The following is a 24,481-nucleotide window of genomic DNA, read 5'->3' as shown; positions in this document are numbered from 1 at the left end:
AAAAACCTCAAAGCGTTGACAAAGTTTCCATTGTCTTGCAAATTTAATTTCATTAATCTCCAGCAAAGCTCTATTGCTTTGTGCATAAGCTCGTCGCTCCGAGCTGTGTGTTTTTCTTGCAGCTCTTTAATTTCACAAAAAGGACTTATTGCCTATTTTAAGGCGCAGCAGTCGTTGAGCCCACGTTGAGCCCCAATGTGAATTGCAGCTAAGCGAGCCAAATTTATTTTAGTTAGTTGCAATCGATATGCAATCAATGTGCTCAACTTGTGACCAAAAATTGGAACCACAAATTGTGAATCAAAAAATTAAACGCTACAAACGTACGGCAGTTTATAAAATTGTTGTTGTTGGTCGCAAGCAGATTGCTATTTTTATACTTTTTTATTTGAAAAGTTGATTCATTTGTTTTTATTTCTGTGGGCAAATGAAGAATTGTAGCTGGTCACGTAAGAACTTGACGAGCAACTTGCTGAATATGTCAGCTTCAACACTGAAAGCTGCTTTAAGCACTTCAGGCAACAATAGCGCAACAGCAACAACAATAAAAGCAACAATAGCCAGCGCTATAATGAAAGCTATTTGGCTGAAAGTTTTCAATGTTGTCCAAGTTTAAAGCGCAATTTTGTGATGTGGCTACAAAGTAAGCGACAAATTGCTGAAACGTTGGTAGGCAGTGCCACCACAAGGTAATGGCGCCATTAGTAGCACTCACTGATGATACTTCACATTTTGCAACGCCTCAAACAATTTCCCATTTTTGTTCTCTCTTCTCTTTTCTGTTCGTTTGTCGTATGCCTGAGCAGACAACGTGAGACAAGTCAGACTAGCTCGCGGCACTTGAAAATTTATAGCATATTTATCGCAAGTCGATATCTATGTACACACATATATATATATATATATATATATATATATACGTGTGGCGAACGTACGTTCTGATAGGCAGTTGCAAAGTTGTCACACCCCAGTCCAGTCCTTAAAATACGCTCGCAACTTTATTGAACTTTGATAGCCTAGCCGCAGGCTAAACAACGGCAGCTAAACAACTTTCGAGCCCGTATTCACTTTCCGTTTCCGCCGCATTTTCCAACGTATGCGCATTACGAAGACTAAAAGCTACTTTTACTTTCGCTTTTGTATTGACATGCAGGCAATTTGCAGCTATTAATTTGAGTAATAATTTAACCATTACTTGCCTTCAATTGCAGCTAAATATGAAGCAAAGTAAATTGTTTGACTTGTTAAGCTTTTGCCCTTTTGATTTGTTTGACTGCACTTGGACTTAGTTGAAGTCTTTTTAAGTATATTTATGTGCGTGTAACTAATTTGGTTTATTATAACTTCAGCTGGCATTTGGGACTTGGACAGTTATTGGCAACTTTTCTTTTATTAAAAGATATCAAGTTATACGTATGGTAGCTTGAGATCATGTCAAAAGTTTTCTGTAATAAGTATTATTAAAGCAACATTGTGTGTGCTAATGCAATTTAAACTAGCACGAATTTAAGCTTAAGATGTGTACAATGAGGTAATTTAATTGATAGTAAGTTTATATATGTGAAGTAGTAGAAAGTAGAAAATTATAATTTATTTAACCTATTTGTTTTCGTTACAAAAAAGGGGAGCACTATGACAAAACGCTTTTACCGTAAGCTAAACTAATAAAAACGCATTTCGTCAATGCATAGAGTATGGAAGTATAGTTAATATTAATGCACATCAATCTGCTGTATATATTAGGATATTTAAATTTTAACACAATAACAACCCAAAGGGGCAATACTGTAACTAAACTGATTAGTTTTAGTCTAAGTCTAGCAACTATTTTTAACAGCAATATACACAGCGAAAAGCAAACTAAGGTACTTTGAGTACTAAGCAACAAAAAATCAAATAGTAACTCAAGCATTTTTTTCTGTGGATCAAAACTGGAGGTTTCCTTGTGAATCAAAGTTTTGATGGCAATTTTCGAATTTAAATAAAATTATATGTATGTATGTAGTAGAAAAAAAAGCTGAAAAATCAACCATACAGCGGTTTAAGAAGTAAAGCTCATAACTATTAGCAATCATATACCTATTTATATAATAGCCTAATGGACATATCTACATTGTGTGTGTAAATGTTTGTATATAAAATGTATTGTTCAAGTATAAGCGAAGCCAAGGCAAACAAGTCAAAGACATTAGAAGGCAGTTAAAATTGATATATGTTTAACATATTAGCAATATTGATTTATGCTTAAACCTTTAGCTACTAAATGAAATTTACAAAATTTATGTTTAATGAATTATTATGCTTATAATTTTCAATAAATGTGCATTACAAATGTCTCTAATGAGCACGCTTTCTTTACTTTGAAAACTTTCAGCCAATTAAGCAGCAGCTCACAATATTTGCATACAAGTTCAAAGATAATAACAGAGTGAAAGTGCTTCACTACAAGTTTCTCACTTTGCGCGCTTTTAATGCAGACATATGTATATTACGCATACGCCTGTTGGCCAACAATGAAGGTAGGTAAACTGAGCTTGGCGTAAATCTGCAAATGAAGCTATCGCCGTCAACAGCTGGCTGGCAAATATACTCCGCATTATTAGCCAAATAACAATTATGGAAATTATTTAAAGGCACTTGAAAAATTAATGCCCACTAATGCCTTGCAAATTTGGCAAGCACGAGGCCACAAAAATGCCCAAAGCTAAAAACCGGCTAAAGTAAAAAAATAAAAGAAAAAAATTATATATATAAGCAAATCTCTACAAAGTGGCAAGCAAAAGCCATAAAAATATGAGCAAAGTCCGAAATTGCGACTACTCAGCGTCTCTTAATTTTATTTCAGCTTTAAGGGCTCGTAAAGCAAGCGCTAACTGCTGCCGCGCCCCTTCGTTAAAAAAAAGGTTCAGCAATAAACGCTTTTTTCCCTGCCTGCAAATACGAGTATCTCTGTTGTTGATGTTGCTGTTGTGGAGAATATTTTGTGCACGAGTGCACCCCTAGAACAAGCAGGAAAATAAAAAAAAAAAAAAACCATCAATTTCTGGTGCACTTTTAGTGGACACAATATACGACTGTCGTTTTCTTTAATTTATAACCAAGTGAACTCTTTATTATTAGCATGGCTTTGAAAGAGCAATTTAAAATAATTATACTGATAATAGCAACAATAATCGACTGAGTACATGAAAATATTTATAATTATTGAACCAAATTTTTTTATTCGTTCCAATCAAGTTGTAACTAAATCCCTATTCGAATATTATTTATCAGATAACAGCTGAGTATGTGTCGCATATTCGTTCCAATCAAGTTGTTACTAAATCCCTATTCGAATATTATTTATCAAATACAAGCTGAATATGTGTCGCATTACTATCACAAGACTTGTTAAACTTAAACAAATTGAAAGTTAAAAGATGCACTTCAATTGTTGCAGCTATCGCACAAGCAATGCAATCAATTGCTAACGGGATCCGCTTGTCTCGATTGCATTGATTTATGAATAGGGTACAGCTTGTTGCGCATTTTATGGCCATTTCGTTTGGATTTATTTCGCCACAAGCTACACAAGTACTATGCAGTCCCAGCTCAATGCAATTTTGTCGCATACGAAAGTAGCTTTGGGTAACCAACCACCAACCCTCCCGGCGCCACCGCATAATAGTATTATAACTATGGCAATCAAATGCCAACTGAGCACCTTACATACTTGCAATCAAACTGCATGCCAAGGCGCATGATGGTTGGTGACTATATTGTGGGGAAGGGGAAGGGGAGAGACACGTTGACAACATAGCTGATGACAGCATTAAATTGTATGCTTGCATTACGCTTTGCTTTCCACATTTGTCATGTATACAGCACACGCGCATACTTATGCACAGCCACACAGATATACACACACATAGATACACATGCATTTATAGCTGACCTCGTACAAAAGTTGGGCGACCATTGCTGTTGGCAAATTATATGTTGCCTTTGTTTTGCTGCTTTTGTTTGTGCAAAAGCCAATGAGGTCTATTCACTGTATACTCGATATTACGCATGCGGCATGTTGAACAAGTCAATTAAATTGAAAAGGCACAAAATGATTTGATTATGTGCCCTTAAGCTCCTGAACTGAAAATGTAAATTTCATATTAACACACTAACACAATTAGGTAAAAGGTATGAAAATATGCAACCCTTTGACTTGTTAACACCTAGAATTGCTTTAGTGACACATGTAATGCTGTTAATATTTCAACATTTACATTTTATTGCTTTTGTCTTGGTTGCTTTGAATTTAAATTTACTACGAATTGCTTGTTGGTTTGCCGACAAATCTTTGCCAGCTGCTGAAGTTCTCCTGCTGCTTTAGGCTTTTCTATTGATTGCCTTCAATTAAATTGCTGCCAGCTGACAGGAGGCAACAACTTGCTGCGGAATGCCCCAGTGTTAATTTAATTTAACGGGACTACATCAAAGTTGCGCCAGTATTGCCAATGCCAATGCCAAATGCCAAAGGTCCTTGAGGACCACAAATATTTGCTTGACTGACAGTTCTCGCCAAAATGGCAGCCTATCAAAGATGCCATTCAACTGAAGCTAAGCTGCCAAATAAATTAGTTGATAAACATATTTTCGCGCATTGCTGAGCTGCGGCACGATACGAGTTGACTGCAAGTGCCAACTATATAACTATCGATTAAATAAGTGGAGTTTTGCATAATCAACTTGAGAGCTTTAAGATGCTACTACCCAGCAGGCATTTTCTTAGCCACCCATACAGTTTCTATCAATCTGACTGACATGGGGCTCTTTATGCTGTTGAAACAATGTAAATCTGCATAGAGATGCAACTAAATCGGATACCCAATGCAGCAAATTTCCATTCAATGCCGCAGCACCTTTGGGCCAATTGTTGTTATTGGCCCTTAAGATTGAATTGCCATGCAGCTTGATTTGCCTGCTTCTTTCGTTATTATGGCCAACAGCAAATCGATCTCTCTGTGTAACGCCCTCTGCGCCTCTGCCACAAGACAGATGGCCAGCACATTTATCTGCACTGGCTGTTGCATTACGTCTTATCAAATAACAAGTTATATAAATGTGCACGAGCTGGCACGCATAAAGCTAGTTAGCAGAAAAACAAAGGTGAAAGGTATTTCCGCAACGAAATGAATATGCGCAACAAAAAAGGTAATAATCTAACAGGCATACAAAAACGCTAAGGCTCTATAACAAGAAATCAGGAAACATTCATGAAACAAATGAGTTACTATAAATACACACACGCACACACACACTCGCACACACACGTTGCATACCTACGGGCGCACATTGTTCAAAGGCGCCAAGTGAGCAAGAAAGCCATTACAACAATAGTCCATGGTCGTAGTCAGGCTATAATTTAGAGGGCAGGGGGGTGTTGAAAAAATGTCACCAGCAAAAGAAAGGGGCCTAACCAAAATGACTCTAACATCGAGCAGGTATACATTTTAGATACTCCCACGAGCTTCGAATAGTATAAGACTGTGTTGTACGACTTTATTTTACAATTAAAACTTTTCAAAGGAACAAATTGTTGAAGCAATTTAATGCATTTTAAATTATATTCAACGGAATTACATAAATAAAATAATAAGGCGTAGTATTATTTCTGAACTCAACTTTACTATTTTATTTTTTTTTTTTTTTAATACTAATTTGAATTGAATATAAAACTGAACGGTACTGATTCACACTGAATGCTAAGTGAGTATTTTTTCACAACAGCATCCACCGCTTTTAATTTGAAGAACAAGTACAAACACATATACGAACTTAGTCTACTCTCAGCACATTCGCTTGGATATTAGAATGCAATCATTTTTAATTTCTGTTTTGCTTATTTGTACCCTTCTCAATCATGCCTGACATCGCAAATAGACCATCGGTATTTATCATAATAATATTGAACGTCTCATATCAACAGCAGAAATCTGGACAATGAATATTTGCTTCCCCCCAAGACCTAAAACAAAACTTGAAGCAACTCCTGGTAATAGGCACGATGACGCGGGAAACATAATTGTTTATTCCCCTTGACCTTACCTGGCTACGCCCATGCAGTTGTATATCTCATCCCTTACTCTCTCTCTATTTTTGTGTGAGTGTGTGTGCGCGTTTGGCACGTTGAAAAATGCAAAGCGCAAATGAGTTGAAAACTTTGCCATAAGTTTCGTTTTCGTTTTCATTTGCGCCTTTGCTACGTGCGCCCAAATATGAAAGTCAACTTTCAGCTTGCTGCTTAGCGGCTATTTAAAAAAGTCCTTGTGCCCTGAAAGATACGAAGCGCACGGCTCACACACATTGTGTTCGTTATGTCACTTTGAAAGAAAAATAAGAGAATGAATGAAAGCCTGCAGATAAGCAGACTTGAAGAACTTTTAACAATTAAGTCAGTTGCCACCGTGTGTATTATATAAATAAGAGCATATGACAGAGCAGGCGTGTGCTTAGTATGTTGAATATGTGTATATGTCTTTAAATAATTGTGAAATTACTTAGCAACGCAATAAGTAATATCGATTAATTCCGAGTTCTGCGCGACTGCAGAGACATTCAAAGGTTTTCATACGAAAATGAAAATTACAATTTCGAGTATGCACAAATTAATTTTGTATTAATCTAGAGATACTAAAAGCACAAATACTTAAATCAAAGTCTTACTTTGAAACATACTTAAATTTGTTTTGTTTTAAACAAGAAATTTTTACTGCTGGCGTGCAAGCGCTAAGTTTAAATTTCTCATGAAATTTGTTTGCCCTTTAAACGAATCCCTTACTCTCTCTCTCTGTCTAACTCCCCATTGCGTCGAATATTCATTTTCCGATTTCACTTATGTACGTTGAGTTGGGTTATGCGCTGACAGAGAATTAAAGGCACTAGGCACGAGCGTAAATATTATTTGCATATGACCCGACATGTTTTTAATGAGCACAATAAATATTAACAAAAGCAAGCAACAAGCGTACGGCAGGCTATGCATATGCTCTACAGCTCCCCGAGTTGCTTTTTGTCCTGGAGCTTTTGCAGCAGTGTCAGAAAGCTAAATGCCTGCGTGATGACCTAAAGCAGCGGGAAAACAAAGCCAGAGTTCAGTTCAGCCAGAGCTGGAATGGAATGGAAATTTTGCACCACTTACCCCACGTAGGCGACCCACATCCATGGCATAAAATTTGCCAGCGGTGACCTGCACGGGCCGGCGACTGTTCAACAGAAAGATGAGCATGTCCTGACGCAAGTGTGGTGCATGCTGCCACCAGGCGCCACGCCAGAGCGCCTCGCCCGCACGCAAGCTGTGACGACGCAACAGTTCGCCGCAGTAGGTAAACATGAAAAGCTCACAGAGCGTGAGACACAGATACTGCAGCTGATTGATAATGCGAGACACCTCACGGCTGCCGGAGACGCCCACAAATACGAGCAGACACAATTGCATTGTGATCTGCATTGACTTGACCAAGCAGTAGGGACTGAAGAGCGCCTCCAGCTCTTCGGCACATGACAGTATGAAGCGGTGATGACGTACGCAGTCCACCAACGCCGCCCGAGCAGCGTCGCTCAATTGCGTGCTGGGCAGTTGCGCCTGCTGGCGTCGCAACAGTTGCAGCTCTGTGGCATGTTCCTGCAGCATGGCATACTGATTGAGCTCACAGCTTGCATCACTTAGCAGCAGCTGTCGCTGGAGCGTACTGTCAAGTGTAAAGTACTGCAGCTATTATTGGAATTATGCAAATGGTTTAATTGTTTTTACCGCAGCGTTTGTAGCGTTGCGCCTGAGCGCAGTCGAGCATGTGCATCAAGATTCTTCAGACTGCAGTAGAGCACGTCAAACTGGGCCAAGAGCAGCAGACAGAGCGTGACATACAGATTGCCGCCAAAGGCGAAGCTGCTGCCGACGATAACCTGGCCAAACAGCTGTGTGGCGTACACCCAAGGATAAGCGATTGCGGCCATGGCATCGAACGGATACCAGCAGAACAGCGGTAGCGTGTGTGCACCCAAAAGCAGCGGCGTGAGTCCCCAGTATAGCACGCCCACCATGCAGCAGATAAACCAAATGGTGCTAAAGCTTCGCGTCCACTGACTCGCATACGCCGAGTTCACAAAACAAACGCCAGCCAGCGAATGATGACGATACTCGGCATTGATGTAGTCAAAGTGTCGCTGCAAACGCTTGGCGCGCACACACCAATAGGCGCTGGCGTAAGTAGCAAAGCTATAAATGACCATAATGGTGAGTGCGTCGGTTATGTCCTGCAGCTCGCCGCTGGGCAGAATCGCCAATGTGGTCTTGCAGAAGAGCACGCCAAACTGCAGCGCAGTCACTATAACCAGCAGACTATGCAGACAAGCGAGCGACTGCAGCAGCACACGCAGCCAACTAGGCAGCCCAGCTGGAAGCCTGGGCTGCGGATTGAGACCTGTCAACTGAGCCAACAGCAGCAGCGTCTTGAAAAGATTCTTCTCACGTGCGGGATCCTCTTCTGCTGCACCGTAGCTTTTAATCACAAGCTCTGTGTTCTTCATGCTGCCCAACTAACCAACAGTCCAAATATGGTGAATCTATCATGTGTGGAACTTCTTATAGTCTTGATTGAGCACAGTGGGCTCAAAAGTATAAAAATATTTCGGTAAGCTTGCGGTAAGTAAATTTTTCGCGATTTCTGCGTATTTCAACCACAGTGCAATCCTTGGCATTGGCTTAAATTTATGCGTTGATGTGATTTTAAATGTTTCAATTTTGCTAATTGATTTAATGGGGCGGCCAATCAGTTACATTAATTGTTTAATTGATTTGCAATTAGGTCTAGAACCTATACTAGCAAGGATGTATTAGCTCACATGGTTTTAGCTGCTAGTAGGGATTGTTTATAAGATGTAGTTAAAAGCTATAAAACTTGAGGACCAGCAAAGCCTCAAAAAATGGTAAAATTCACACACATTATTCTATAACGCAGATCCGAAAGCCTCAAAAAATGGTGAAATTCACACACATTATTCTATAACGCAGATCCGAAAACAGCGTAAACATTTACTTTCAATTTTTATGTTCCAATCATATATAATTAGTAGTTAGCTTTATTCATTAGTTATTTGTATACCGTTGACTCAATGATAAGTACATGTCTGCAAATTGTTTGTTTGAGCGCTTAAATTATTTTTTTATTTTAAAATTCCAAATAAATTTTGTAAAGAATCTACAAAGATTTGTCGTAAGATAATCTCACACGTACTCTTGCTCATTTTGAGTAATTATATTCAAAATACAAAAAGAAATTACCCAATCACATTATGTTCTACACTTTAACGAATGGTTAAAGGTGGCGTAACTACAGTTAGTATATTATAAAAGAAACGAAGCAACAGCTTTGTCAATTATATTTATTCACAACTTATTATATGCATTGACGTATGTAGCTTTGTCTTTGCTCCTGGGCAGCGTAGTAAAATTGCTATTGCTAATTATAATCAACCTTGAGTGTGGCCTAACCAAGGGAATCTCAACAGGCGACTGTTAACTTGTAAAATGTAATAAATTTTTTACTTAACAACTTGCAGTTGGCCTAGTGCACGCCGACGGCAAGGATAATTTTACGTCCGGCATTAAATATAGATATGGTAATAATGTCATGGCAGAGTGTAGAAAAATTTGCACAATTGTGGTTGTGGCTGTTGCCAGGTGGAATCGCTTCCGCCGTGTTACTGTTAATTGCAAAACTCAGTCAATCAAGGCGAAGGTCGATTGTGACGTACCCCCCACGCACAATGGCAGTCAGTACGGTGGGAATAAAATAATGTGTGTGCATTGCATTTGTTCCGCATACGTCAATCAGTAATTTATTATTTTTAAACGGCGTTGTTTAACTTTACTTGCAAGTTGCAGCAATGCGCAATGTGTCTGAAAATATGCAGGATGAACTTTCGCTATAATGATGAAGTTGAAAGTTTGCAGCTTTGCAAGTAAAATTAATTAGTTGAGCAGCTAGAAATAGTTTCGCTTAAACTTGACATAATTAAAAAAGTGAACTGCTTTTTTCGACAAAATAATTAAATAGGCTTTTGGCAAAGCACAGCTGTTGGTTTTTAACAAATTTAACTTTGGTTGCCTTTGCTTTTCATTCGCTTTGGCCTTTGTCCAGCAACCAAACTCGATTACTTTGCAGCCCAAAAGAAAACTGTTACATACTTTTGGGATAATGAGGCATGAAATGTAGCAACAGCAGTCAAAGCCTGAGACTTGGGGGACCAGCAGTTTATGTCTGAATTATCTCGACTGCTTTGCAGCTACTTTGCCAAACTGTTGCCGGGTTGTAAAAACCTAACACAACGACAAGCAGAAAAAGCAAAAACACAACAACCTGCGAACACTTGCCAAGAGTTGGGCATAAATTTTGCATGCCGCACAACACATACGTGTGTGTATGATACACAGCTGGTTGTGCCATCCTTAATACCCTCTATCGCTTTAGCATTGGTGCAGTGAGTTAGGCGCTGATATTGTCTTATCTATTGCATGAAACTGAACTTAAAAGCTTACGCACTTTTAGTTGAGCATCTAATAGCAAAGAGTGAATTCTAGTCTAGCAGGCTTAACTGCCGTGTCAAAGTTACCTTTTCTTTATTTTTTTTTTCTTTTTCGGGCCCAGACATTATGCTCAAAATGAGAACCTACCTGCTGTGATTTATTCAATCAACTTGTGCGTCGAGCCAACAGCTCAAGTTGCTTTTATTATTTAGACATCTTTTGTTCTTACACACTTCAGCCGCATCCCGTGTGTTTTTTTTCTTTCTTGTTGTCTTATGTGAATTTAATGTCACTCGTCTGGCTAAGCAAACGTTGTTGCCACATTTAATCTGCATAATTTTTATGATTTTTTCACTTATTATGCTAGCAGACATGCCTGCTAGCAGCATATGAGTTTATATGCGCATTTGTATCGTATACTTAATGTGTGTGCAGCTTCTTTGTTTAATTGCCCCATGGCAATCGTGCAAGTGGCGTATGCGTCATAAGCGTTTGCTTAATTGCTTTGGCATGTTTGCTTTTAATTGACTTTATGCTTTTTGTGTTTGTTGTGTTGGCTTAAGGACATTATAAAAATTAATATTTTAGCGCTGCAGATTCGATTAACAAATACAAAGAGACACCAATGCCGCCATGCAAGTTAAACATAATTGCAATTTTAAGTGCAGCAGCCATACTGCACTTTGTTGCAACAAAGGTGGAGCTCTATGTGTCGGGAAGTTACTGTAATTCAGTAGGAGACATCAGCATAGAGTCTGAACATCATATATCGTTTGCTTGTAACGGCGAAAAGAAATGAAACAAAGCCGATTTGAATCTGAAGATCAAAAATTTGAAAGGTAAAAGATGAATTTGAGTCAGAAATAAACGGTGGCAGCTATGCCAAAGGAAACTAAACATAAAATATGTGCCGAAAAAAGCAGCAAAAGCAGTAGGAAAGGACACCAACCATGCAAACACTTTTATTACATAATTTGCATTTGAAATATAGATGGTACTTCTGTAGTTTGTAAGTAAGGTGAGTATTTTCAGAATGTTTGCTGTTTTTCTTTGGCACCTTCAAGGTGTAGATGAACACGCAAAGAAAGAGATCTGCGCTGCATTGAATGTCATAAGCCAACACGGTGTCATGTCATGAAATCACAAAGCTGTAGCTGATGCTTCCACTGCTCGGGTATGGTAGCTTAGCTTCAGGTGCATAGAACACATGCAGAGCTGTCGCTTGAACTACTTACGACATAAAGTTCTGCCATTGTTTTTTCCACAATATTCAACAAATATGAACAATGCTTCGCCAGTTCTTAACAAATATAATAAATTTAAGTAAATTAATTAAGTTGAGAAAAGTCACTCAAGCAATTTAAGTATTAAAATAAATTATGCATTTAATTGCTGTAATTGAAAATTTGTTTTTAATTGATTTGCTACCCTGTCAACTTGTGAATGCATCGCATTAATTTACCTTTACCTTTCACACTCACACATCCATTTTTTTTTGTTTTGCTGCTTTGCCAGCTGTAAAAATATTTTTAGAGCTTTGTCTCTAAGCGCGTTTTTGCAATCAAACTCAAACCCAACAGCCATTGCGCCCTGCCAGCTCAAACACACGTAAAAATATAGACGCTGGCCTTGCAGTTTGGCCAACAAACTTTTTAATTAATTGCGCTCGCTATTTTTCGACCGGACTTTAATGGGCTTAAGCAGGGGATGGTGAGGCGGATGGCAGCAGCATTGGCTTGCTGAACCACACGAACACGACTAATTTGCAATGGCAGCCAGGCAGCCAGGCAGGGAGTCAGCGCTGCAGAGAGTCAATCAGTTAGTCATTTGTAAGGTGCGTGGGTGTGTGGGGCTGGCACGCAGCGCTTGTTCAACAGGCAATAGTCACGCGCTTGTCTCGCTCGCCTGCATGTTTGCTAATTTATGCGGCACTGCAGCCGCAAGCTAAAAGTTTACCAGCTGAACACGAACATGGAGCGGAGCGTCGGGATGACTCTCTTGCAGTCAGTCTGTCTCTGTCCAGTCTGTCAATCCATTGTTTTTGTAGTTGCTGAAACTTTCCGCCACTTCGACAGTATGCAGTTCGACAGTCGTGTTGCCTCTGCCCTTTATTGTTTGGCACTGGAGCTTAAAGTTTTTTCACTCCTGCGCCACTTCAGCCAACTCTGATTGCACAAAATAATTTGCCAGCTAACAAAATACAAAAGTTGTTAGTGTCACAGCCAAGTCCCCGGGCATATTAAAACACAAAGGCTTAACTTGCAATTGAAATTTATAAATTCAGACGTTTTATTCATAAATCAATATTCACTCTCTCTCTCTCTCTCTCTCTTTCCCTGTGTGTCTTTGGTTAAACTTTGTTATATTTTTAGAGCATTCAGCTAGACAGACAAAACCCCTTAAAGCATATTTAGCCAGTTGGCTTGTGTGCGAGCCACTTGCTTAGTTTTCAACAATCTTGTGGCGCAAACACAGGTGAAAGTTTTATTGGCGCTCAGAGTTTTTCTTTTTATTTTTTTTTTTTTTTGGCGAACTTTTCTAATGCAATTTTGTTAAATATTTTTGCACTGATTTTCGTTGACGCCTAGGTTTGGCACAAATAGTTGAATCTGTGCCATGGCATCAATGTCTAACTTCTGTTGTCAGCGCTCTTTATCCAATTTTCGCTGTTGTTTGTGTGTTTGCTGTTTGTTGCTTTCAGCCGAAAACTTTCAGTTGGCAGCCAAATTGAGTTAAGTGTTTGCAGCTGTCTCTGCTGCAGTGAGCACACACATGGCCCCCAAATTCAATTTGAGGTAAATCGTTAGGCACTTTAAGTTTATGTCCCGCACCCACATCCACTTCCACATCGGCTTGCCAGCAGGCAAGCAAGTTTCATTTGCACATCAAAGTGCCATAACAATTAGCATTACCACACACGCACACACATGAACGCATCGTAGATATATATATATATATATATATATATATATATATATATATATATATAGAAGGATCTTATGTGCAGGATTTTGTGGCGTCCAAGCAAGCTTGTGTTGGTCGTTAAACGAAAATAAACTTAATTAGCCAAACGATTGCAACTAACTAAAGCAATGCTAACTGTTGCTCTTTGTCTTTGTGTGTCCATTAGTTAATGCGGTTTAGTCAGACAATTTGCATGGCAATTGAAGTGAAATTTGTTTATTGGCCGTCCTCAGTTAATTCAATGCCTAGTATTTAACTGACATTACCACGCACACACGAAGCGGCAACAAAATGTGTTAAATTATCGCATCGTCTAATTGGCTTGGCAGCAGGCACTGTATTCAGCTTCAGTGTAACTTAATAAATGTTTATTTGTCGAGTCTTCAATTATGTCATTAAGCCGCATTAAGTCTTATCGACCTTTTAGTTTTGATTACAATTGTTTGAAAGCTCAATTAATTTTCAAGCGATTTATGCCAAGTCGATCACGTTAATTATGCACTTATCCCTGATAAATAGTGGTCATTTATTAAAACACCACTCGAATGCCTATGTGCAGGCACAGTAAGTCATAACTATAGTGAACCTACAAACAAGCCAACATTTAAGTTAAAGCTCTGTCATTAAATCTCAATTTAAAATTTATATATTTAACAATTCATAAGTGGAAAATGATAACTTGCATTTAAAAAATAAAAAAACTATTTAACAGTCAACAATCTAATCAGCAGACATTTTTTTAGTTTTGTCAGCCAAACTCTGTGTGTATTGCAGGGCTCTAAGTGGTTAAATTCAATTTTATTTTGCTTTAAGGTATATTTTCATTCCGATTGCATTTAAATACATTTTTGCTGAAAACAAAAATAGTTACAAGGACTAACAACTGTAGTTACAGCAATTACGAGTCAAGCATGCTTGAACATGTTGAGAGCCGACAGCCAATTAGCAGCACAATTCAATGTATAATAATCACTCATTAAAATTACATTAAGCATGCAAACAATGCTTGGCCAACAGTCAGTGGGCCCTAAGTCTATAAAAAAAATGTGTTTCACCGAAGCGAATTGAGCTGTGGACCAGGATTAAGCTGACCCAGTTAGCAAACGCAGCTGTAAATGCTATTGTTGATTAATTACATTATGCAGGCAGTTCGCTTGAATTAGTGCTGGCGGGGTAACGCATTGAGACATGCTTATATGGAAATAATGCATATGCTAAGATTATTCCCAAGTAAGTAATTAATACGTCTGCTGTCCAGTCTAACTAAATATTTAATTACAAGCCAAAGTTTGTCTTGATTACGCCCAAGTCAGAGTATGGCGGACGCATAACTAATTGAAAACATTCGCTCATTAATACGAAGAGACTGTGGCTGCTTGGGTGCGTTTGCTTAGCTGAATCGAAACGTGATTTGTTGAAAATGATTTAATTTCTTTATGCGTGGCAGGCTTGAAAGCTATTATTAAGTTGAATGCCCGTCGGCGGCGCTAAGCACGCGTATTAGATTAATGTTGTGATTACGTCAAGTTACGCCTAGCGTTACGCCTTTCACGCACCCACACCAAACTCCTATTAACTGCGCTCTGAAGCGTTAACGAGTCCTCAGACCGTTTATTGCATACTTTTGTGGGTCTTCTTCAGAGCAGACAAGCCAAGTGCTTGGTCGAGTGCGAGTCGAGTCAAGGGGAGCAGGGCAGGCTGTCAGGGGCCATTGAATTATGCATATTTCGTTGCACAGTGCACACAACAGAGCAAGGCAGAGGAGCTGCTGCCATTGAGGAAACGCAGCAGTTGCAGCTCCACCAACAGTGGCAATTTATTCATTTAACAAAAGTCACTGAAGCTGCATTCACTTGCCACTCCCAGCGTTCGCTTGATGAATGGCAGCCACACAAGTCAATAAGAAAATTATGAAATGAAACTAAAGGCAACTGACATAGATAAACGTACAGCTGTAAGAAAATTGCGCATACGTTACGCCAAAAAGGTTTATAAAACGTTTCTTATGCATGACTGAGTCACTTACTTACTTATATTCTTCAAACTTTCAGTGAAATTCACACTGTGCATTCAATTTGATGAAGCCATATTTTGCACATGGAAATTTTGCCCTCACTGGCAGCTTTTTGCATATTTGCGCATATTTCTAATTATTTTCAGCAACAACAAATGCAGCAGCAGCAGCGGCAGCAGTGTACTTTGGGCCAGTTTATGCTGTCCAATGCAATTTAATCAATTGCGTTACGTATACGCAATGTGTGCGCAATAGCGTTGTTCTTGACTAGCAATTTGCGTCAGCAAGAACGAGAGAGTTATGGTGCAAGTTTAAACAAATTCAATTAACGTCGAAGAAAGTGATGCTAAAAATTACACTTTTAATTGAAAAATTGCCATCAGGTAACGAAGCAAAAACTTAGCAATCAATTACTACGTTCTACGTTCCACACGACACAACGGATACTGCTCAAGCTTCAGCGAGATGTTCCCCTTAACACGCAGCTCCTCTAGCCGTGCATCTGTGCTAATGCGGTAACTGCGAAAGATCTTGGCTAGCAGCAGCTTCATTAGCAACAGCGCATAGCGATAACCAATGCACATGCGCAGTCCCTTTGTGAACGGCACAAAGGCGAACGCATGAGCCTTGGGCGCCTCGGGTCCAAAGTGTGCATCCGGATTGTAGCTGCTGGCCAAGTAGCCCCAGACACGCTCGTCCCGCTGCATGTTGTAGATATCAATGCCGATTTGTGTGCCGCGCGGAATCAGAAACTCGCCATCTGAGCGTCGCAGCAGCAGGTCCTGGCCAGCTCGTCGCAAGACCATGGGGACGGGCGCAAATAGACGCATTGCCTCATTAATGGCCATTTCTGTGTAACTGAGACGCTCCAGCTGCTCTATGGCTATATCACCTTGTGCGGGCAGCTCAGCCTTGAGCTCGGCATGCAGTTTTTCTTGATACTCCGGATGCATGGCCAGGCACAAGATTGTAAAGTATAGGGCGGTTGAAGTGGTTTCAAAGGTCTGCAGCAAATTATAAAATCAATAAGTATTTATGGCTTAGTAATTAAGCATTCAATTCCCAATTCCACTCACCGCTGCAATAATTACATTGGCCTCGTCTCTGACATCCTGCCAGCTCATTTGCTGTCCAATTTCCACATGCTCACGCACCTGCTCAATGAATATAGATTTTGACTTGCTGCGCGGCTGCTGCTGCTGCTGTTGTTGATGTTGTTCTTGTTCTTGTTGTTTATTCGCAACGCCCACAACAGCAACATTGGGTTGTAGCAACTGTCAAGCAATGAGAGGCCTTGAGCTGTGAACTACTGCTGCGGCTGTTTTACGCCCACTTACCTGCTCCACAAAGCCAAACAGCACACTGACAACTTTCTGTTGTCGTCCAAAAAGTTGCGACCAGCGATAGATGAGCTCCGGATACAACCATGGCGACAACATGCGCTTTACACAGACCTCTGTGATGCTGTCGTGCCGAAAAACAGAAAACAAAATACAGTGCAGCTGGTGCAAAGTCAAGGGTATTTACATAGTAGCCACTAACTCCACCACCACCACCAATCCCAGCTGCACAGCTCCTGTCGCAATATATTAGCCATGCCTGAATAGCTGGCAAGAGCTTCAGGATTGTAATTAGCTAACAGCTAAAAATGACCCTAAAAGTTGCGTACAAAATGCGGCGCATTTATTCCCCACAGCATGGGGGAACACACAGTACGAGATAATACTCTAGAGCTTAGATTCGCTTCTTGAACAAACTCACCCGCTATATGCCTCAAATATAGCCATAGATCCATCATGCTGAAAATTCATTTTCTTGCCCATGGTAGTCTCTGAAAATATGTTTATATAGCATATGTTTAAATAACAATTGACGGACGAATTAACAGACTGACGGACGCACACAGGACATGGGCAAGTTTGTCTTGCCAATGAGTATAAAATGAAACTAGTTTACTTACGGCAAGCGGCCTCTAGCACAATTTTCTTGAGTATCAAATATATCTCAACTCCTTTGCACTGCTGCACGCCCTCCACCTCCAACTTATTCAACAGTACTTCAGCCTCGGTATTGAATATAGGCAAAAAGTTGCAAAGTATTTGACGTCCAAAGGCGGGATTAATAAGCCGACGATGTTTTTGCCACCGTGGGGCTAAAATATGCTATAGGTATATATCAATTCCGCTGTTATACTTATATGATAAATGCAGACTAACAGCTGGATGTGAAAAGGCCATCGCCTATGGCGGAGCTTATGAAGCGATAGAAATCGCTTTTGTTGGTGCAGTGTGTGGAATTGAAGACCTGCTCCACGCTCTGCGGATCGTTGACATACAGAAAGCAATCGGTGCCCATCCAGGATATGAAAGGTGCCTTATACTTGTACGAAAGGCCTGCCATGTACTGCAAAAAGGCTACAAATTGGGTTTGTTCATTTAGTGTGTGAGCTGAGCTTACTTATTGATATAACCTACTCTCGGGCTTCATCATTTGCAGACCCATGCCTATAAAGGGCAAGCCTATGGGGCCTCTTAGCTGCCATGCTGCCCAATAGTATCGTCGTCGGCTCCAGAGAAAATACAGCCATATGAGCAGCAACCAGCTGATGAGTATAATGCAGGCCAACATGTCGTTGAACTACAATGAACACTCAATCGTTTTAATAGTTTCAAGCCCAACGTTCCAAGCAACACTGAGCCGCGGGCTGATACGGTCAGCTTCAAGCCATATTGTGTTGATTTGTGCGCCTTCATTGAGTTTTGTATACTATATAATCAAGATTACGCATTTGTGGTCTTAATGCGGCACTCTCAATGCCTGCCACGTTTTGGCAGCCACGCTAATAGCAACATTGCTATGCAAGTCGCGTTGCTAGCAACAAAGCATACGAGTCTATAATATGCAATGGGTATATTAGGAACCGGTAAACCAAAGCAACAGACAAATTAGACGATCCCGCAATGCGCTACGCAAGAAGTAAGTAAGGTAAGTGTGCTGTGGCTATATAAAATTGGAAGCGCAGTGTGCACATTCGAGTGTTAATAATATTTCACATTTCTCTGGAATTAAATCCACTCCCAAAACAAATATGCCGCACTTGCAGGTGAGGCATGTTCATTGTATGTTTATTGGCATATGTTGATGTATTAATTGGTTAATTAGCTATTGGGTCAATAGGCACTACGTCATGAAGGTTAATTGTAAGCACAAGCACATGGCTAAGCATTTAGTAAATAAAACAACGCTTAGGTCTTTGGGTGTTAAGTTTGTAATATTTTATTTATTCGCTATGCATTTGTTTGCTTTATACAAATTATTTACCTTTTTTGTCATTGATATTCAACAATATAAATATTTAGTTTTTGTATTTTATGCCATTTTAGTTTGCCATTTCCATAATTTTCGGTCGTTTTTAGTATTCATATTTTGTGGTGTTTTGTTTTCACATTATTATATGTATAGCATGATTTGAAAGAGAATGAGAGAGACAGTTTAAGAGATCGATATATGCTGATTATGTAGAGGTATATATCTAAGCTGTGTATTTTTATAGCTACTTAGTTATTGGCTTAAAACCTAGTACAATGCCTACCCCCCATAATACACTCGCTTACTAAATTTGTTGTACTGCTTAGAGCAAACGCTATTTGTAGGACACAAGTACATTTATCATTCTTATCAAACGCCAGTCAAAATGTGACATACTGTCGTTGAGGAAAAGCTAATTGCACACACAATAGAGTTTGTGCTGTTAAAAGTTGCTCGATACCTATTTCTGTTATATTTTTTGTTACTTGTATGGACGTTGCGTTTTCACTTTGAGTTTGCAAATTCTGTATAAGTATTGATACCTTTTAGAAAGCCATTGGGTAGAGTGAAATTCGCTTGGGGCAGAGGGCTGCACATTTATTGCTACTTCTACTTGATCTGACTTGCAGTAAGATATATATAGTTTACTCAAATGTTTTTGCTACTAATTATTATTATTTCCCATTGCCATTGTATCTGTATACACAATACACATAGCTGTCCAACCGATTTGGTATTTTCTTCTTTAAAAATTTAATTAAACCCTTTTATTGTCAAAAAATATGACGACTTGCGACTTAACGATTGCATTGCCTGGCATTATTTGCTTAGTTGTACAATAAATGTATAAGTATGCTTAATATTTGCATTAGTTGTAGTATTTTTAGTAAATATGTTTGTGTGTGGAAATATTGATTAAGTATACGTCTTACGGCCATTTGTCAGCAATTAGAAACTTTACATAATTGTAGTCAAGCTTTTGTTCTTTGACCTTGCTTAGTAACTCGCTCTTTTAAAAATATATATTTTAATTATGCATATCGTTTATTTAATTTTTTTTGTGGCCGCATGGCTTTAAGTGCACCTTTTATGCATTTCTTATGTTACATTCATTTATTTATTTTTTTGCTATACAACAAAGCTAGGCATTTTATTTTCATACAATTAAAAAGCAAATAAGATTTACAAACTGCAGGCATACAAAGGTAAATTACATTTTTGTTTTTTAGGACATGTCTTGTGTTTTGCATCTCGCACTTTACATGCAAATATATAAGTATGTAAATATAATTGTATATGTATACAAAATAAAGTTGCTTTTGCTTTCACATGGGCGCTTGCAAAAATATTTATAGAAAAAACATTGGCAAGGAATTTGCTTTTTTGTTTTGTTTTATTTTCTTAACTTGCGACGGGAGCTTAGACGGTGCAATTGCTTGTCAGGGTCTCTGTGTGTGTGTCAGTGTGGGTATCTGTGTGTGTGTGTGGGTGGGTAGGGGCGTGACATGGCCGATGTGCTGAAGTGTGTGTATAAGCTTGGCTAAGTAATGCTCAATAATCTAATTACCTTTTACATATATTTTATGTATGTGTTTTATTTATTTTTTTTAAATATGTTTGCAAACTTATTTGCGATTTTTATAATCAGTTTTATATGCTTAGGCACAATACATTTATTTTGTTTATATATTATTACTTCACAATCTGCAATTGCATTTGTTTTTGCTATATATTTGTATGGCTTAACTGCTAAATACTACGCATAAAAACGTGTGAAGGTGTGTGTCTGTATCTGTGATTAAATGTGTTGTTAGTATTTTGTGTATATTATTGGATTAATTTTGATGGATTTGCATAAATTTCTACTACAATTTAAAAAAAAATGCAGCCACGTGGCAAATATTTAAAGCTTTTTACTTAACTTTTAGATGCAAATGAACAAATACACAATTTTAAACAAAATACAAAATATATGTATATAACTATGCAAATAAAATGTAAAAAATTTATGGCTATTTCAATTGGTGTTTTATACATTTGTAAATGTATTTTTTTTATATTTTCTTAATGTAAATGTGTGTAGATTATTTGATGCTCGTAAGCCTTACAGTTAACATTTTCCATTTGATTTTGCTTGTAAAATGCCATCAAAAATTGTTTATCATTTTTTCCAGCTGTTGCCCTTATTAACGATAATTTAACACATTCTGCATCAACTTTCAAATGCTAGGCGATCCAACTTATTAGAAAGGGATAAATTTACGTTTACTTGAAACACAGATATTATTGGGGCAATATAATCATAAAGTCCATACACACTTTTCACACAAATACACAATTATTTATGTTCTTTACAATTACTTCGCGTTTTCTTTCTTATTTCTTTTTTTGTATTGTTGTTTCTTTTTGTGTTTGCTTTCGTTTAACAAAATACGAGCTACCTTTACTACGAATGCTATAAAGTAGACAACAATTTGTGTTTTCTTTATCTACTCTCCTTTTTGTTTAGTTTGCATTTGTTTTTGTTGTTTTGTTTTGCTTATTTAAGTTATGACTTGTTGGCTTTCTGGGCAAACTAGATTAACTTTCTGCTGGCTGATTAGTTGTGAACTGCGTGATGCCATCACTTTCCATGGATTCAAGCACATCGGTTACATAGGCGGCCACATCCGTGTGGCTATTCTCGCCACGTTGTATGAACGGCATCTGTAGCAAACGGCTATATTTGGGCCTGTCGCTCTCCTTCTTGATGAGGCTACAGGAAACATGCATTTTAATAAAAACAGGATATATGCACAAGAGTGTGCTTACCAAGTATTAACAAAGTCCACAAACTCTTTAGAGAACTCCATGCCATTATAGGATGTTTGCAAACGTGGTGGATCACCTTGCACCACCTGAAATATACAATTTAGTAGTTATGTTTCTTAATTAGTTTCTTCAATAAGTGTGCTCACCTGGCACAATTGCTCAAAGACCGAGTCCCACTTGCGATATGGAAACGTTCCAGTTGCTACCTCCATGAGTGTAATGCCCAAGGACCAAACATCGCTGCGCACATCATATCCCTTGGCACGCTCCGGATCAATGCGCTCCGGCTGAATAATTTAATGTGAAATGAGTGCATAGTAACAGTTTATTTTAATATAAGGCTTACCGCCATGTAGGGCCTGCATCCCGCATCCTTGGTCTTGGCTATCGAGTCAACCAACTGTCCAGAGATGCCAAAATCACATAGTTTAATATCACCACGTCTGTGCAGCAAAATATTGCTGGGCTTTACATCGCGATGTATTATCCTAAGCTCGTCTTTTAGATAATTGAGTGCATTTACTGTTGCCACCGTAATCTTAGCTAGTATAGATTCTGGTATATGTCGCTGCTTCTTCTCGAATATATACTTGTAAAACTTGTCCAGCGAAGTGTCCATTAGCTCCATGCATATCCAGCAGTCGCCTTCCTTAAAGAGCGCGCCATAGAACTGCACTATGTAGATGCATTCATTTGATTTCATAACCACTTCGAGATCCATGAGCAGCTGCTTCTGTTCCTTTTCGTCGACTGTGGAGCGTATGCGCTTGACGGCAATCACTTTATCCAGTTTCTTGAATATCATCTTGTTAACAGCTCCAAAAGCTCCGCGTCCAATCTCGCCCAAGTCCTCGAGATCATCCGATGTGAATTGATGTGTGTTAGCCGCACCCTCACCGAATTGCAGCTTACCGCAAGCCTGCTGCCTTATGCGTTCCCTATGACGATCCGCTGCAGTGGCACTGCTGCTGCTGCCGCTGCTGGTACTGGCTGCAGTACTACTGGGCACCGGAATTGCGGGCACAAAGCTTGGCTGTGCGCCAAATCGAAGCGCCATATTGCTTTGCTGCGAAGAGGAACTTGAGCCTGACGATGTCGAACCAGATGAAGTTGACGATGTGGACGAGGGCGGATGCCGTAAGCTTAGATTATTCAAGCTCAGCTCATCGGACAGAATGCGCGATCGACTTGGTCCATCTGTATCTATCGATGGCATTAGATAAGATGGAAACGGTTATTTACGACCTACTGCTTATCAATTGTTTAAGCAATGCGTCAATGGTGTGTATGTGGGTGTGTGCTCGTGTGTCTGTGCATGTGCAGGAGTTGTCTGTTCTGTATGTGGTGCGTATTCTGTGAATGTGTGCGTGGGTTGTTCCAAGAAATAAATTACTCACTTGCAAACAAATTTTTCGGTCTCTCGGCCATTGTGGACGTCTTGGTGCTGCTCTAATCGTGTTACCAAGCTAGTATTGATGTTGCTTTGTGTCCGCTGTGTGACCGTTTTCAGGTGGGGCGCCGAAACTATTTTCGCAGCGAAAAGTGAACTATCAAACCATTACCGCACGTTTTAACTTCCGTTCAATTGCGTCTAACTCTATGTTGCGCTGCTCATATTTGCACTCTCGTTTTACATACAAATAAAGGATTCTCGAATAAATATTGACATATTTTCACAGCCGCTGTTGGTTATGGTTGTGCGAGCAGTGAAGCAGCACCAGTTGGCAATAAGGGCGAGCGAGATGTAAGTAACGCAACCTATTAGCGAGTATTATCTGCAATAATAATGCATCAGTGTTGCCAGAAATATTAAGCTGGAATATCTAAACCGATGAAAATGAAATAGCTATTAATGGCATAAAGAGACTTAAATAATGTTATCTATCCTACAAATATATATATTAATCTTTGTCTTTTAAATTGTTTATTTAGCTTAATGACTTGAAACTAGTAGTCTTCAATTTCAAATGGCCAAATCAAGCTATAACATTGTTAAAATGGCAGCACTGATGAAAATAACGCTACAAACTTGCAAGTATTATCTAGTATATTATTGTGTGAGCAATACCGTTTCAATAGAGGCGAGCGAGACAACAAGTCTGTTGTGGTGACTCTCAAACTAGAGAGCAATGACTCCCTAACTACAGAAGACCAATTTATTCGATATTTGCACTATACTGTTTTAACATTAAATTTATATATTTAAAATACAACTTACTGCACACCACACAATAAATAAATAAAGGCATATAAACTTCATCATTTTATTTTTAAATATGCACCAAATATTTGCTTTGGGTCGGCGTAGCTTTGGAAACTATCATTATAGGCCCCATTTGATTTTTTCAAACAGATTCAGACTTATTCATGTAAATGTAAAATTGTAAATAATAATTATTTTGCGACCGTATATTTTGTAGAGTAGTTTACTGTTGCGACAATAGTTTGATATTATACAAATTTCAAATTGTCTACCACAGCGTCAGTCACCAAATACAAAGACAAAAATTTTGAGAAACAAATCCTTTCATTGAATTTTTTTCGAAACGTAAACATATGTGTGTGTAGTTCAGTTTTGTTAAATTAAAGTAAAGTAAAAATTATATATTAAATTTTTATTTCTGCTAGAGTGTCTTTTACTCTATCACTAGGAGTTTGTGAGCACAAAGAATGAGATTCGCATATACATATGTATGTATAATCGAGCAAGGGCGCGCGAATCGATTTATACTATTTCTCAATATTTTTTATTTTTTTTTTAAATAGTTTATTAATTGCAAAGTATTTAAATGAAACAATAAATGGGCGTACGCATAATAATT

At 38.8% G+C, this 24,481-nt stretch overlaps 3 protein-coding genes across 3 annotated transcripts; all 3 read right to left on the bottom strand.

Moving 5' to 3' along the window:
- Positions 1–7,023: 7,023 nt before the first annotated feature.
- Positions 7,024–8,562, bottom strand: LOC108601252 (putative odorant receptor 85e). The gene is made up of 3 exons (XM_017989152.1): positions 7,787–8,562; positions 7,175–7,724; positions 7,024–7,098 (listed from the first exon to the last, which is right to left on the bottom strand). The coding sequence occupies exons 1-3, from the start codon at positions 8,560–8,562 to the stop codon at positions 7,024–7,026; spliced, it is 1,401 nt and encodes a 466-aa protein (XP_017844641.1).
- A 7,327-nt stretch (positions 8,563–15,889) lies between these two features.
- Positions 15,890–18,207, bottom strand: LOC108602122 (probable cytochrome P450 313b1). Its single transcript, XM_017990149.1, has 7 exons — positions 18,014–18,207; positions 17,756–17,953; positions 17,500–17,691; positions 17,301–17,370; positions 16,877–17,003; positions 16,616–16,813; positions 15,890–16,543 (listed from the first exon to the last, which is right to left on the bottom strand). The coding sequence occupies exons 1-7, from the start codon at positions 18,165–18,167 to the stop codon at positions 15,953–15,955; spliced, it is 1,530 nt and encodes a 509-aa protein (XP_017845638.1). The 5' UTR covers positions 18,168–18,207; the 3' UTR covers positions 15,890–15,952.
- A 2,656-nt stretch (positions 18,208–20,863) lies between these two features.
- LOC108601727 (dual specificity mitogen-activated protein kinase kinase 4) lies at positions 20,864–23,379 on the bottom strand. The gene is made up of 5 exons (XM_017989646.1): positions 23,057–23,379; positions 22,006–22,862; positions 21,806–21,946; positions 21,660–21,745; positions 20,864–21,603 (listed from the first exon to the last, which is right to left on the bottom strand). The coding sequence occupies exons 1-5, from the start codon at positions 23,085–23,087 to the stop codon at positions 21,429–21,431; spliced, it is 1,290 nt and encodes a 429-aa protein (XP_017845135.1). The 5' UTR covers positions 23,088–23,379; the 3' UTR covers positions 20,864–21,428.
- Between the last annotated feature and the right edge of the window lie 1,102 nt (positions 23,380–24,481).

Source organism: Drosophila busckii, chromosome 3R, assembly GCF_011750605.1.
Source record: "Drosophila busckii strain San Diego stock center, stock number 13000-0081.31 chromosome 3R, ASM1175060v1, whole genome shotgun sequence".
Lineage (NCBI taxonomy): Eukaryota > Metazoa > Arthropoda > Insecta > Diptera > Drosophilidae > Drosophila > Drosophila busckii.
The sequence above is the reverse complement of the archived record's forward strand: the minus strand, read 5'-3'. Positions and strand labels throughout refer to the sequence as shown.